A 17,086-nucleotide genomic window follows, 5' to 3' on the forward strand; every position below is an offset into this window, starting at 1 on the left:
GAACGAGGATAACACGACCGTGGGAAGACCTTTTCACAGCCAACTTAAACACTGGCCATCTCCATGGATGCGTCCCACCCGGGATTGGAGGGCATATATGGGGGACTGAAAATGGGAGGGCTGTGGAATGGAATGCAGAAGAAGTGATCCAGCACATAAATGTCCTGGAGCTAAAGACTGTCTTCATGGCCCTAAACACCTTCATGACAAGGTGAAGGGAAGAACAGTACTAATTTAGACAGACCGCACCTAACATCATGATCTACCTGAACAAGCAGGGAGGAACAGTCAGGCATGTTGTCCACAGTAGCCCAAGATATATAGAAATGGGCCGTCCACAGAGAAATAAACCTAATAGCACATCTGCTAGGTGTAAAAATTAGAGGAGCAAACAAACCTGTCTGTGAATGGGAACTGAATGATCAAGTGCTCTGAAATGCCTTCCGCCTGTGGGGTACCCCGACATTGATCTGTTTGCTAACCCGGGCAATGCAAAATGCCCAGACTTCACTTCCAGGCACCAACACTGCCGATCCAAGGGGAAGGCCTGTTGATAGACTTGCCAGGGAGATTTGCATATGGATTTCCACCCCCCCCCCCCCCTAATACCTTCCACCCCCAAACCCCATTCACAACCTCCCCCCGTATACCTCTAGTCACAAGCAAAATGTCACAAATCACGCTGATCCTAATCCTCCCAAAGTGGGCTTGGTCCTCAGACCTCATGTAAATGGCACAGGGGAAAAAAGGTACCAGAAAAATGATTTCTCCATTAAATGAGGGAAGAGCCACCACCCAGAATTTAGCATCCTGAGCTTGGTGGCCTGGCTCTTGAGTACATGGTGTTTAGAAACTTGAACCTACCTTACCAATCAATGGACCTCCTCAGAGGCCAGCGGGGCAAGCACAAGGACGCGCTACACAAAAAAAAGGACACGAGTATGTCCTGTGGTGTAGACAGCAGAACATTCCCTTGCATAATAGAGTACACCACAATAAGATACCTCACTTACCTGTTTGGAAACGGACTAACATATGCTTCACTGAACGTGCACCTAGCAGAGAGCACAAAGGGAAGCCAGTTATTCACATCTTTTGCAGACTATGGGAAAGGCTCCCCTGACAAATGGCACCATTGCGAGGTGGAATAGTGTAAGCAAACAATCTAGTTATGCTACAAAACCGCAGACATGTGTGTGGAGACAAAGCCCAGAGCACACTCCACAAGGAAGAAAGGGGAGACCCTAGACTTCATAGCAAACATGCCTTTAAATTAAATATGTATAGCAGCCCACACCTTCATTAAACACTATTGTGTGGGCATACATATAAACTAGAAGTCAGAAGTACAATAAAGTATTAAAACCTGTGTTTGCAAGCTCCAACTCCTTTTTGACACCACTACCAGGAGTGATCAGAGATGCTGCTACAAAACCAATGCACTGCCTGTGAATTTAGATGAGGATTCAAGCTGCAAAACAAAATGGTTGCTTAGTTGTAGTAGTTTTGCAGCCTGAAGAGTTTTCGGCTTTACATGCGACCCTCCACCTCTTCAAGGAACAGTGAGGTGAGACAGAAAAGTAAGGGCTACTCAGCACTGAAGACACAGCCAACTGACAGTCCCCAAAGGGGCAAACAAAATATCTGAAGATGGTTACCACGCCCAGGGGCTTCTGGGTGTGCGTTTGAGGTCATAGGAGGATGGACATAGCACCAATTGGCTACAGACTAAGCCCAACAACCACAAAAAGGGATTACTAACCAGAAGATTCTGGACCCAACCACTAGATGATGGAATGATGCACAACATGTGAATCCAGAAAACTCTCCAAGCTGTAAAACTACTCTTACTGGTACGTAACCATTAAATTTTATACATATGTACAGGGACTTCCAGCCAGCCCCCTTCATCAATTGGTCTTGTCATTCACATTTTTCTTCTGCCCACTTCCTCATTCAACATAGGATAGTGTGCAGCTGACTTCAGCCACTAGCCAATTTCACTGTGAATGAAGCCTTCTGTCCTTTCACTAGGTGTACATTCGACCCCAGAGTAGTTCCCTTCAGTGCCAGCAACCACTTCTGCAGTGTGGGTTTTTCTTTTTTCATTGGCGACGGCCCTGCAGTGCACAATTATATTTTGTTTATAAAAATAAAATTAAAAAACACAAGGCAGAACAAGCATTGACAAAGCCAGAATTCTGCTGACCAACCACAGATCAGTTTGCTTTGCAAATGTGTATTTTTGTTCATTGCATTTTTTTGGTTGCTCCAAATGGGCTCTTCCCTTTACTCTCTCTCATCACAATAAATGGTATTTTGACATGTAAAGTTCATAAACGGTTTTTAAATGGAAACCTACAAAACTGAATTTAAGGGAGGAGTAACTCCCCACTGTCCATATTCCTGTATCTATTTACTAGATCTCCCTGCAACCTTTGTCACCATCCACATATTCTGTTTGATTGGCATTATCATTTTCATCAAAGCTTTATTCAATAACTTAGAACCAATCATAAAAGCATCACGGATATTAAATACATCAAAATACGAATGTTACAATCCTAAGACATCTCCGATAATAAATACATCACAAAATGAATATACTACACGCAAAGATTCCTGGAATCCTTAAAGAAGGGACCTATGTGTAAAGACTACAGATTTAAAAATAAAAATCTACCCACACTAATCTGAATACTGAGCAGCATTTGTAGAAAGAGGGCACGCTTCCATTGTCGAAATAAATACGTAAGAGTTGGTTTTTAAAACATTTGATTAAAAGAAGTGTGGAAATCGGATTCTTTTACTCTGCACTTTTTACAAAGAGGCCAGAAGTCGCAAGTCTGCCAAAGTAACTTGTATTTAATACAGTTTACGCAGGTGCACATAATCCCAGCACTAGGATGGCTATGACAGGAGTGGACATCATACAAAGATCTGCGACGTTATTTATGCAGGTTGCACTGACTGGGAATGTGCTAAATATTTACAGAAGGAACAATCCCTGATTAGGTAACAAGGGTATGGCATGTTCCTGACAGGCAATCGTACAAACTAGTATAAATGTTACAAGTGGGCATGGCTAGTTCCTTCTCACACATCGACAGACAATCTAACCATCTCAATATAAACCTTACAAATGGGTATTGCTAAGCCCTAGACGGGCAAAGAACATGTAGGACAACACCAAGTGTGTAAACATGATCAAAACAAGTCTCTGTGATGACTTGAAACCCAAATAGAAAGGCACCAACATTTACGATTTAATCTCTGGAAAATGCAAAATGAAAGAACTGATGTTCATATTAATAGAGGAATGTTTTTCATAGAAGCCTAGTATATACAGAAGAAATTAAAGTGGTTAAGAGATTGCACAGCAGACTGTTCACCTGGCAGACGAGCACATAACAGGATCAAATTAACCCTAGAGGGAAAAAAGTAATTATCTATTAGTCCCAAGGAGAAACATGGATAGGAGTGTGCGTTCTCAAGGGTTCACCACCCACCAACTCAAATACTGCTCGAGTAGTCAAGGTTTGTATGGTTGCATAGTCCTGCATGAGTTTTTGCAACTGCTCCTGTTCCCTGGAGGCCCCTCTAAGACACAAAGGCGTTTAACCTTGGATATATCCTCCTTAGTGAATAATGTCGGAGATAAATACATACCCTCCCATCCACTTTCATTAGCCATGGCTCACATAGCTAAACCATGGAAAAGGAGGACCCTCTGATGTCTCAAGCAATCTGTGATAATTTCCTTATTAAGGAAGGTAGCCTCATTTGCCCAAAGAGAAACCAAAAGGGCCACCCTAATCTGATCAGGTGCATATGGAATTGCGGTCGAAAGTGTTACCCCAGGATATGGCGGCAGAATTGATTCTCCACCTGCATCGATTCAACATCCTTGAAACTACAGACCCCTGCGCCATATGTTAAGACCAGTAGGTCTTTTGCAGAAAGACCTCCCAGAAGGGGCTGTTCCTGCATGTTGCCTACTCTCTTGGAAAAGTCGAACAATGTGCCCAGAGAATGACTAAACTGTAGGCACTGGTTAACTATGCAGGGCGATCATGTAGATCTCATCAAACACAATTCCCAAGTACAGGAATTCTGTAACCCTTTCAATACTCCTGCCTTTAATAAGAAATTATCCTATCTTCCCGTCGCTCTTCCCACATACAGTATTCTCTGTTTTAGCTATTGTAGTGTCCAATTCCAATCCATCCATAAAGTTAAAGCTGCTGATAAAGGCACTCCGGCTGTTGGGGGTACGGAACATTAACATAGTATCGTCTACGTAGAGCAGAACTAGAACAGACTCCAACTTTATCATGGTCTTGGACCTTCCCTGAAGCAACTAGGGAAGCATTTAAGTCATTAGTGTACAGTAAAAACAGGATAAGGGACCAGGACTCATCCCTGGCGAGCACCTCGATTTAATTCAGAAGAGTCCATGCATTCTCAGTCTGACCCAACTGACATAAGCACTGACCCCACAATGTAGCACACGTAGAAAAGCAACCAAATCCTTTCCCAACCCTATGGTCAAAAAAATATCCCAAAGCTTACTGCGGTTGACCCTATCGAATACACTAGATGGGTCCATCAATGAAAGGAATGACTGTCTCCTTTTAGCAAACTTATATTTGCTAACAACTAGATGGAGGTTAAGGCATTTCTCAATAGTGCCAAGTCCTTCCAAAAACCCATATTGTTGGTAGATTACCTGGTTGGCTCTAAACCGTTCCTTCTAAGGACTATGCACCCGATAAACTTAATCGTAGAGTTCAGCCTGTAACATCATGGATCATTTTTTTCAGCCTTTTTTTGTACACCAGAACAATCCCAGCAGCATGATGTGACTTGGGGATATAGAGATGCATTATTGATCACCGCAGTACTAACCGGGGCCCAAAACTCACCTTTCATGTTATACAAGTCCATTGGGATCCCATCTTGCCTGGGTGCTTTCTTGGAGGGGCTCTCCATTATCTCCTCACAAACTTTCTGCTAGTTTAAACTTTGTGGATAGTGGGAAGAATGAGGATTGATCAGTGGACCTACTGTCTCCAGGGCTGCATAACAATAAATGGTCTTAAAATGGGCAACCCATTTGTCAGTACTAATGTTGGTCCCCTAGCCAGCTGATAGTTTCCATAAGCTTAGGCCTGTTGATTTTCCCAAAACTCCTGAATCTGTCGAATGGATGCCACCAAACCATCCTACATCTCTTGCTTAACGGCTCGCTTTCTATTCCCAATTGCCGTTCTGTACGCAGGGCAACACAACCCTACCTTCGCCTTATTTCTTGCTGCTGATGAGTGCTTCAAGCAGGCGCTTATTAGTGCACCAGCAGTCTTTATCAAACCAACCAGGTGCAGTTTCTTTTGAAGTCTTCACCTGAATCTGAAGATTAACCTTGATCTGAGGACACAAAAGCCTCTACTATAGCAGCACTGGTTCGGTTTTCAAGCAGCAGATAATCCATTACTAAAGAAATTGGATTATATCGCTCGATAAGAAATGTAGAAAACTCCACGCCCTGCCACCTAAGCCACAGCCCCTGATCGTGCAAAGAAACCCCCACAGGGCCCGCCTTCAACGAACAATGAACTGGCCCAGGGAAAGCCAGTGATGCCGCATAAGGGTTGTGATCACTGAAGGCACTAACTGTCCCATTAGTGGATTCATTTCATAAGGATTTATTCGGAGCAAAAGACAAGTCCATAAAAGCACAGCATTAAAAAGACAACAGTATAAAACAACAGTCAAAAGCAGGAGATACAACAGTTTAAAAAGGTTAAAAAAGCATACTTTTTCTTGCATTAATTGATTTAAGGAGAAAGGTAGCCGTATAAAAACAAACGTCAGGGTGATGTAAGTTAAAAAGCAAGCTCATGCAGTCTCGTATTGTCCTAACTCCAAATTTAGCAAACAGGGGTTTCAAATAAGCAATCCGCAGGTATTTGTACAGCTGACAGAGCAAAAGAAAGTGCACAGTGCTTTGGGGGGTGGTATTGTCACACGGACAAGGGCCAGCAGGATGTAAATGCTGAGAGGGGAAAGCAACAAGGTTGTGGACTACTCCGGTTCTAAGTCTAGCCAACACAAACCGATGTGCCTTCCAGGTCACTTGTGACAAATACGGTTGGAAACCCACAAATTCATTTAAATCGTGATAAAGAACACAGGATGAGAGTTCAGAGCTATTTTGATGCCTCCTGGTGGAAAGCTGTTGTAAAAAACAGTGCTTAAGTTCGATTTTAGACAGCTCAGTAGCCCCACATCGATCCGCAATGATAATGTTAAAGATCTCACGAAAATTATCCACAATATACTTTAACCATGGGATCTTTAAATGATGGTCCAAAGAGAGGCAATCAGAAATAATGGCTCTGCACAATGAGGTCTCTTCTTTATCCAAATGGAACGCCATAGCATCAGTGGCCTAAGGAGGATCAAGTCGGCAAGATGGTGAATACCCAGTTCATTGTGCACTAAAGCATTAGAAACAGAGCTTGGCAGGCACAAAAGTCTCTTCAAGAATACATTCTCTTCAACCTGAAGAGACCCTGCCGGGGCGTGGCCCCAAATGCCCGCTCCGTACAAGGCAATCGAGACACAACGGGACTGAAATTTTAAGCATGTCACGGACCCGCCTGTCTCCCAGTTTCGTAGCCATTGTGAAAATTCCATGAGCACTCCTCGCCATCTTAGCCCGGACATTCTTATGTTCATTGGCCCAAATGTTTTTATTTGAAAAAGGGACCCCCAAGTACGAAAAATTGTCAACAGCCTGGACCTTCTATCCCTCTATAAAAAATTAGAACCGTTTCTTTCTATTCCTTCGCCCGCATTCCATAACATAGGTTTTAGATTTATTTAACACTAACTTTCTGCTTTTAATGAATTGCGAAAAGCCGTCCTTCAGCCGTTGAAGGCCGTTTGGGGTGCGTGAAATTAGGACCGCGTCATCGCGTAAAGTAACACAGGGACGTTGTCCTCATTAATTTTGGGAGCATCCACTGCCAGAGATTTGAGAAAAGAGTCAATCTCATTGATGAAAAGGGTAAAAAGCAGTGGGGCCAACACACATCCCTGTCTAATTCCACGCCCGAATTCAAACTTAGTTGTACATTCCCCGTTGGAACCGTAACAGACACAAGCACGTAGTTTGGCATAAAGACGTGCTAGAAAGAACACAATGCCCTCGGGTGCCCCAATTTCAATTCGCTTTGCCCAAAGAATGCCATGGTCCACCAGGTCGAAGGCACTACTCAAATCCGCAAAGCAGAGATAAATAGTGCCGGTCTTTGCCAAGGTATATTTACCGATGAGCAGGTTTAAATTTAGACACTGCTCAATCGTACCACGACCCTTCCTGAATCCAAAATGGCTCTCTGCTAGAATGCCATTATCCTCCGCCCATTCTTCCAACCTTACTAGAAGCACTCTACTCGTTACTTTTACGGAAGAATCCAACAAGGAGATTGGACGATAGTTCTTAACGTCCCCTCGGTTTCCTTTCTTAAATATTGGGATTAGGATGGATTCTTCCCAGGTAGGGGGCACCTCTTTACGGACTGCTGCGTTGAAAATATTAGTTAACAAAGGCCCCCATACTTCAGGGACCAATTTATAAACATCGATTGGTACCCCGTCTGGACCCTGTGCTTTTCCTCCTTTACTGACCCTTATGCTATCTAAAACCTCTTGGACGGTGATATTCAGTGGCGTATGCGGCCACCTATCCCCTATATCCCTGGATACACTGTCTGAATCAAAGATTTTAGAAAAATGAGAAACCCACTCTTCCTTCATAACGTTGGAAGTTAATTCAGGGATTTTATCATCTTTGAGGAATGGGGAATTAACTGTTTTCCAAAACGGGGTACAATTATTCAATTCAGCAGCCAGGGTCAAGTTGTCCCATGCCTCCTGTTGGGAGTTCCAATTTCCTCCGTTTAAAGGTTTCTTTCTATCTGGCTATAAGATCTACAACCAAACCCTTATCTCTTGGCGTGGCTGATAAAGCTGACTTTAGTTCCTTTAGGGCCAGGGTACAAGCTGAATTAAACCACCCCCGCAGGCGTTCCTCCTTGTACTTGAGTGTACTAGTAAGCTTAGAGTCAATGACCACATTAATACCAATAAAATACTCAATAGAGCCAGTGGTACCTTGATTGTCTTCTAAGATCCCTGTAATACCTGCCAGGCAACTAGTAATGATTGAATCAGACATGATTTCAGCCTTATCCCCCTTCCACCTGAGTCTGGTGCCATTAGGGCGCACAGCCTCAATGTTGTTAACAATACACCCCGGAATGCGGGTCCCTTTTTGTTTTCCCATAGCATGGCCTCTACTATCAAGCAATTGTGTCACTAAGCTGGATGTCCATAACTTTAGGTGCCATAGTCCAGGCCTCAAGACTCGAGGAGATACAAATAAAATCAATAACAGAATTCGCTCCCCGGCCTGTGAAAGTTGGGCAAATCTCCTCCTGTTCATTTTTCTCGTTAACCATAATATACATGTTATGTGAGTCAAGGAGACTGTTTAAGGCATCTCCATAATAGTTATGTTGAAAATGGGGGACTCCATCTCCGTGACAGTCCATCGCCCCACATACATTGACATCTGAGAGTGGGCAGGTAGTGGCGTTAAAGTCCCCTGCCATGAACAAATCAAAGATTACGTTGGAATCCTTAAGGATGTCGTCCAATGCACTTGATAGTGCTCTAACCACCTGATCCCTAGTATCATCAAAAACGTTATTATAAAAATGTATTAAGAGAATATTCCTACCTCCTGTTTTGTGCAGCCATAAAATCTGGGAATGAACCCCAACTTGTATATATTTTTTAACCAGCAGAGGAGTTTGGACAGAAATCAAAATCAAAAGGCCCCCCTTAGCTCTACCTGATAGGGAACCGGTAGCAGGTAGCTGGTAAGAGACAAAACCATTATATCCTTTAAAGTCCCTACACCAGGTTTCCTGTAAACAGATAATATCAAAGAGCTAAAAATTCAGTCCAACCCAGACAATCTGATTTGGACCTGATACCCGCAATATTCCAACTGGCAATATAACAGCTGAAAAAAACGGAGACACCTGACCCCATAAGAGAACAGTTACTACCCTGCTGGAAAATTAGTGGATTCAATAAGACCTAATTAATTACCAAACCTTGCCCCGCTCATTAAAGGTGGCAGTGTCTGAGTCAAGGCTGTGCCGGAGCTCCCTTCTGCCAACCAGTCTCAAACTGGCACTTTCACAGCTTCCACCCCTAACATCTTTACTCCCCGAGAGGCCAGAGTGCGGAGTCAGCTGAAAGGGCTGACTGACATTATGGTTGGACCTCAGGATGGCACTGAACATCCGCCTCACTGGCACTGGGTAGCACCACCCACATGATCTGTATCCCTGGATGATTAAAGGGGCCTGGCATGGTCAGTTGCGATACGAAGAGCTCGGCACTCTTGGTTTCATCCTTCTTGGGTAAGCATATGTCTGTGATCAAGAACCTATATTATCCAGAACCACCGCATTACATGGGGATCCCTAGGAGTATCTACCTCTGTACAGATGTGCCATGATGCTTCAATGATCCCTCTGGCTAGACTTCCAGGAGGCCTGTATATCTGTTACCAGAAACACAGCAGGCAAATTCAACATAAACTAAAATAGGGGCTTCGGAGATGACAGTGGAAACACTTCTGAAATGTACTCTGACTTTGCCTTATGAGCACCTAAGGTCCCACTAGACCTAGTGCTGCCCATTCATCTAGCCAGACTCTTTGGTTCCACTATGAACTTTAGAGCAAACCCTGTGCAGCCTGTTTTTGTTCTCCACCGTTCTGTAGTTCCTAGTGGAATGCAGTTACTTTAATGAGCTTCTCTATTCAACTTAAGGTGGGAAAGTGCCTCTTTCCAGCAGGACTTGGATAAAGTCACTTCCGTCCTAGATGTCGTAACCTCCCATTATATTAATGCAATGACAGTTGCAATGGTCTAACCACAAACTGTTGTAAAATCTGTGTCCTGCTGCCCAGCTACTTCTTTGCCTGGTGGTGTCCAAATATGATCGCTGCACTGAAGCCTCTATCCTGGCTTTGTGTCGAAAGAATAGATGTATCGGCTTGTGGACAGATTTTTTTAAACGGCCTGTTCCCTCCCCAGGTTCTTCCCTGGACTATCGCTCAGTCATCCTGCCTGAAGCCAGTTAGCGCCCACATTAAATGTTTTTCACTGTCCACCCAATCGCTGCCTTAGCTGCGAACATTTAGTTAAACCATATCCACATCTTTAGGAAACCAGACTTAAAATGTTGACCCTCGCACTGTAGCCACAAAAGGAAGCTACCCAAGGTGTCCACTGATCCACCTCTTTCATTATGAACACAACCACAAAGCTTGTGCTTTCAGTTTCTTTATAAGCCTGGAGCTTCGGCTCTCCCTCTCTGGGCACTGGCTCTGTGGTAGTCCCTGCCTGTCAGGAGCTTGAGTTCCATCTGCCCACCATGACTGATGTGGGGGGGGGGGGGGAGGATGGGGGGTACCCGGCGGTGTTGTCCTCACTCGTATAATTGAGTCTGATCTGAGACCGTGCTTCAGTCCTGTTGCAGGTTTGTTCGGGAGCAGCTCTAACCACTCTATTTGTTCATTCGTTTGCCAAGTGTCGCACCCTCTTGTACAGCTACTTGAGGCTGTCCTGATGAGGACTGAATGACCCAGCAGAAGACCAGCCGTAGATTTGAAACCTCCTGCATTGCTCTAGTTTAGCAGCTTTCCCCATCCCAAGTGTGCAAGATTTGTGAATGTTTCGATATTTTTTTTTCTCAATGGTCATGTGTTAGCAGTTCTACCGTTTCTGTAATAAGTCTGTAGTCCAGTTTGTTTCAATGAAATTTAAGTGAATACCAGCGTTTCTATAATAACAAATCGATTTGGTTTTTAGTGACAATTTTTGTTTAATAGTTTCAGAACTTCGGAAACTTTTTGAACCAAACAAGAAAGCCAGTTTGGAAATGAAAAGGTAAGGGTTTTTTTTTTTTTTTTTTTTTGCTGTTTGTGGCATATTGTATAGTTTTTAATTAACAATGTTGCTGCATGTTCTTGAGCATTTTGACAATCCTAATTAAAATGTTATGGTTTTTGTCCGGTACAACATGGTACATTATGTTTAAAAAAAATCTAATGCACAACATCTTTTTAAATGGCTTCCTACTGTTTTATGGAACAAGGTTGGGAACATGTGGGAGATTTATTCATGCAGCACAAGTTCAGAGCTTTTTACTAAGTAAAACTGAATCCATCTGTGATCCTGCTGAAAGAATATTAGTGGTTTTCGAAAAATAAACTCCATTGGTATAATCTACTTCATTACCTGTCCCAAATTGATGTTATTGAATGCATACTTTAAGTTGCCAGACTCCTGCCAACCAGTGGTGGCTGCCTCTGTACGGGTGGTGTGTGGTAGGGAGGTTGGCGGGGTGGGGGGGTCAGAATAAGGGAGGGAGGCTGGAATGGGGTGAGGCATGAAAGAAAAAAAACTTTCCTCCTTCGCTGCCACACGTGTCTCCTCCATCCTCGCTCTCTGCCACCAGAAGCACCCAGGCTCCGGGACTCTCCCAGTCAGCGTCCGGATTGGTCTGAGCAGCCTTTTTGGCTGCTCAGGCAGTCCCCACGAGGCTGGCCAGGTTCTCCACTAGGCTGTGCAACAGCCCAGTGGAGAACATGCCAAGGATGCATGACTGTTTGGCCAGCCCATGATGGCTGACAAAGCTGTCATGCACACTTAAGAAGGGAGTGCAAACCACTCCTGCTCCCTTGGACGGCGGCGAGGCCAGCCCCGCCCGACATGGCTGGAGTCCTGCAAAGAAACTTAAAATGATAATTTTATTTTTCTTTTGCACTTCTCAACGAGCAGTGGGGTGACGCTCCCCCGCCTTTGCGGAGGAGCCACCACTGCTGCCAACAGTTATGTATTTTTTTTAAGGATGAATCTGTAATCTTTTTCTTCCCTCTAGTTGGCTTCTTGCTGTGTAAATTTTCTTGTTGGAGGGAGCAATCTAATTTTGAACTACCATTTAGTGTAAAATTGCCTTTGTGTTTTGTCCCCGGTAGGTTATTTATATTTGGTGCAATAATCCCCCCCCACACCCCCCGGGGGGGCCACTCTGCGCTAATGCAAATCACAAAATCAATTCACAGATTTGACCGAGATTAAAGGTTCAGACCAGTTTATAATTTTTTTTTTTTTCAAGACTGGATGAAAGCAGGAGCGCAGATGTAATGGTAACTGATCTTGGAATTGTGGCAAGGGAGCTGCCTCCATTTATGGCCGTGCGTATACGCCGAGGATGCATTAGAAGTTGCTTACTAGACCTAAGATTGCAGGTTGGAATGAGGCCAGCAGCTTGTTTTGCAGATAACATGGTCGAGTTCCATGTAAGGACTTGTGGACTAGACTGAGAAACTTAAAGGGAGCACACTTGTAAATGGGAAGCCAGTACAATCTTAACGTGGGTTCAGAAGGAGATCCAGGTGGTGTGTTGTAGCCCAGGTAGGCAGCCGTGTTGTGTGCAACATGAAACTTAGCAAAAAGGGCCTCATTCAATGCAACCTTTAGGGCTTGTCCATAATTCAGGTGACTAGCATAAAGCGCCTGGGTGATGCATGGTGATGGGTGGTTATGACTCGTCAGTCTTTCTGTATCTGTTTTTCAGAGCAGGAGTATCTGAAGTCCTATATTCCTAATGCATTGCTTTAGGGCCAGCACGTTTCAAATGGGCATGTGTTAAAGATGCTCTAAAGGGCTTCTTGGCCAAGAAGGTGACCGTTATTGAGCAAACGACTGAATACCCACATGGGCCACCTTTATACATTGAATTCTGCTTGAAATTCCTCGCGGTTTCGAGATTAGCGAAGCAGTGACGGGCAAGATGCAAAGTGCTGCTACCAAGGTACACTCAGTAGCTCGGACACCAGTGAGACTGGCTGAGCTGGAGACTGTCACTGAAGCCACTTGGTCCCACTAACCCAGGTGTTAGCGGCTTGTGTTTGTGACTCCTGTGATGTGGAGACTCTCAATGCCGCTCCTCGGCATTGCTGGCTGTCCGTCCCCTGTGGCCCCCTCGCTGTAGTACTCTCCGTGTTACTTGAACCTGGCCTGGCCCGCTGGGGACGAGTTAGAGGCTCATTCGGTCCCTGAAAGAAGCAGCCCTCGTAGTGACCAGGGTGGACCGCAGTTTGAGCTATTCCAGCCCCTTTAAAGCTGCCGCACGCAGGCCTCTGGTGGGAATTCTCCCGCTGCCTAAGGGGAATATACAAAGCATGCGAGTCCGATGCCAGCACTGGAACTGAAGCTAAAGGTAAGTAACCCTTTCCGTTCCGTCTTGTGTTTTTCGGAGTTGCTGAAATTCTGATCTAACTTGGCAATTGATTTTTAGATCACTTCGTTTATGAAATACCCTTTCATTCTGCTTTAATGTGAATAGATATTGGGTTTCTTAGATGTCATGATGTGCTCATTTGGGATGCGAATCATCTGTCTCCATATAGACATGAACAGACTGCTTCTGAGAATTCTCCAAGTGGATAGTGGTGGTGGTTGTTGTGTTTTTTGGTGTATTGGGAGGCGAGGGGAATCCCTTGTGGGCTCACAGATAGTATAGATCACTGGAGGGGGAGAGCGCGTCGGTGAAAATCAAAAGGGGCATTGTGGCACACTTTTACAAAGCTAGGCAGGGTTTCTTTTAACATGTATTTTCGTTCTTCCGGAGAGTGCATGAAGGACATAGTAAAACGTGAGATGACTTATAAGCTGCATGAGTCTCCACACCAGTCCCCCCCCCCCCCCCCCAAGTCCATTTATGACTGCTTTAGTTACAGCACAATATTAAAAAATAAATATATGGATATAGATATAGATATATATTCTACTCTCTCTCTCTCTTCTGGCAATGAATGGTGGTTTCAAATCCCTGTTGGGATAATGCGGACTGGGTGATGTGTTGCATTAAGTGCCTATGTGAAAGAGTAAGGTAGACTTGCATGCATGAAACAGTAGCTCTTGGGATTCTTCTAATTCAGCTTTCTGCTTTATTTAAATCCAGGAAGGAGAGGATAGCCAGGCGTTTAGAAGGCATTGAAAATGAGGCCCAGCCAGTCCTTTTACCCAGCTATCCTGGCCTAGTCACCCACCGGCTACTGGAGGAAGATGCCCCAAGGTATACCCGCGCTTCTGATACACATGTTTCTCACTTAGGTAAGCCACTGCTGCGCGTAATAATACATGTATGATATCATTCAAAATGCTGCATTTCACGATTTCTCTTGAGGTGACGTGATACTATATTTCATGACCTGGACAGCTAAGGTGGTCACAGTGGTTAAAGGCTACCATGGCCCTATAGTTGCGGCACATGTTGCTTCGAAGGAGGGTTTTTGATGTGGACAAAAAATTTGTTTAAGTTTGACAATTTGGAATTCGGAGAAAGTTGGCAATTTGAGCTTTGCAAGAATTTGTACTTTCTTGCCACTAAGCAATAGCAGATTTAAAAAATGTCAAAATGCAAGATGGCAGTACCGACATTTTCAAGCTATTTCGGCTCTGGTGTCAAAATCCCAAATACATTTTGGTTGCATGCCTATTTTATGATGTAGGTTAAAAGCAGTAAACATTATGCAGCCATTTCTTACAAACGGTATTTGGTCAAACGCTATTAATCGCTGATATTGGTGGTATGGGAGTGTAGAGTGTGCGAACCAGCAAATTGACATGATGAGCTGAGCCAAGGGTCTGGTTCGACTCGAACAGCCTGTTCAAGGTCTAAGCCATGGAAAAGTGTGGCATGCAAATCATGCTAAAACTTAAAAATATGATTCTCTCTTCAAAACTAAAATGTGTATTTCTTTTTTTTTGGGGCTTTCACCTTAGTGCATCCGATTGTCACTGCATTGAAAGGGATTACATTGATGGTCTTTTTTTAACTGGAGTTTAAACATTCAAGCCTCCCCCCCCCCCCCCCCCCCCCACGATGACTTTCTTGATTTAAGAGTCACAAAAGTTATGTGCACCTTCTGGCCTAGATTTCTATTAAATGCACAAACATTCTAGTATGCTAAATCAAGCACAGGAGGTTTTTGCGCAGGATACATCTTGAACTTGCATATTTCAAGTTGGTCTCATGTGACAATGAAGACAAAAGGTACAGTGAAATTAAAGATTTGCCTTGGATCAGAGTTTGGTGAGGCGGGTAATTGATCCCAGGATTTCCGGTATCACATTGTGCAATTCCTCCACTAGATGGTATTCCTTTCTCTCTTGCTTTTCTCTAAAGTTTAATGCTTCGTCTTTAATTCTTGGCGAATATGGTTAGTTTGAGTAGCAGGCAGAAACCACATGAAGACTTTATTTGTATTTTTTTTTTGGTTAGAGGTTTCAAGGGGTCTTTGGGTAGAACCAAGCTAGGCATCTAGCTCGAGCCTTCAGTGGCTCCACCGATCCCTGCGTTTTCGTTAGTTCTTTTCTGCAGCAGGCTATAGTGGTAACCTTAACTATTGAAGCTTTATTCTTAAAACAGAAATGTCTAATAATAGATTGAGTAAAGTAAGTGCATAAAGATGGCACCCATGAAGTAAACTTAACAGGATCTTCAAGTGTCTTGATTATGAACATGTAGGTTGGATTTTCCTTTTGGAAATCAGCTTTGTAGTCGGTTTGGCAAGCATCCACTATTGTCTTTCAAACAGAAAAGACTACTCACTTGCTCTGAAAGCCGAAGATGTTAAAATGATGGATCACTCTGGGCTCAGTGTAAGTCTTGGTTGAGGACATAAGGCTTGGAGTTTTCTAAAGGAGTGCTGTCTAGATCAGCCCGGTCTTTCTCAGGCTGAACACTTCTTAGCTCCTATCATCGCTCTGATAGTAGCAAGGTATCCTTTGCTTACTGTTTGGTGCTGGTTTTACGAACAATACTTCAGGCTTTTATGGTACGTATTCAGAGACTGATTTGCAGGAGGCTTAATTTATGTGCAGGGGCAGCGCATTATCAGTGTTCACTTCTGCATGTCTTCATCACTCTTCTTGGACATGGATAAATATTTATCTGGACCCACATGCCGTGCTAATATATTCCTTTTACCACCGGACTAGCAAACCTTCACTTTCTGGAAAATGCTTGCATAATTACATTTTCAGCATGTTCAGACCAACCGCTTTGGACCCAGGAGGTCTTACACCCCCACGCGTGTCCTTCGTGTGAATACTCCAAAAATACATGGCTTTGCAAGTTTCCTTAAGGTAAAGGGACTACACAGAAAACAGATACAGCTTTTTATAGGGTATTAAAGATTGTTGTAAGGGAACATTGACTTTGTACAGGTGGGTGCCACAATCTTTGTGCACATCTACCTCTGCATTGTTGGCATTTTTACATCCTGTAAACCTACTAGGAGCATGTATTTGGGCTCCTTCCCTAGCGTTATATCTTTAGAAAATTATGCAAATGCCATTTATGGGGAAATGTCTGGGAAAGTAAGTCCAATATTGCTTGGTCAGCCAGTTGGGGGGGGATTCTCCTCTGTATGACCTCCAAACTTGTTAAAACAAAATATTTCATATGCCTGCACTCTATAAATGGAGTGAAATCAACTAAGAGGTGAACTTAACTCTCCTCAATATTCGCTGGCTGCCAACTTGCCACTGAATTTTCTGCATGAATCACTTACAGCAGCTAGAAAGCCAGAGACTATGGGAAAACAATGCAGGCTTATCTGGCACTAGTGGTCATTACCAGCTCTGCTTGTTTGCCTCCAGGGTACAGGCCAGGAGGCTGGTGGACTGAAGTGGGTTATGTTGAGGGTCGCTCTGCGTTTGGGGACATCTTGGCAGGCTGCAAGAGAACAGCAGTTTTGTGATGGGTGCTTGTGGAATGTGATGTGGATTTTACAACTCTTTGCTTACCCTGCACCATGGTGATAGTGTATTGTGGTGCGGTGAGCACTATCTTTACCTTCTGTTTTGTGTTGACATTTCAACTAAGCTACCGTGCTCCAGGGTCCCACGCCCCCCCTTAA

At 43.9% G+C, this 17,086-nt stretch overlaps 1 protein-coding gene across 36 annotated transcripts in view; it reads left to right on the forward strand.

Annotated features, from left to right (window-relative positions):
- Nucleotides 1–17,086, forward strand: part of SVIL (supervillin) — a 635,411-nt gene that overhangs the window by 243,692 nt on the left and 374,633 nt on the right. For all 36 annotated transcript variants that reach the window (XM_085631809.1, XM_085631813.1, XM_085631820.1 and 33 more), the window contains 2 exons: nt 10,982–11,039; nt 14,122–14,273. In XM_085631809.1, the coding sequence (XP_085487935.1) occupies nt 11,032–11,039; nt 14,122–14,273 (160 nt within the window). In that variant the 5' untranslated portion in view covers nt 10,982–11,031. The remainder of the gene's footprint in view (nt 1–10,981; nt 11,040–14,121; nt 14,274–17,086) is intronic.

The sequence above is a fragment of the Triturus cristatus genome, chromosome 10 (genome assembly GCF_964204655.1).
Source record: "Triturus cristatus chromosome 10, aTriCri1.1, whole genome shotgun sequence".
In the NCBI taxonomy this organism is placed as follows: Eukaryota; Metazoa; Chordata; class Amphibia; order Caudata; family Salamandridae; genus Triturus; species Triturus cristatus.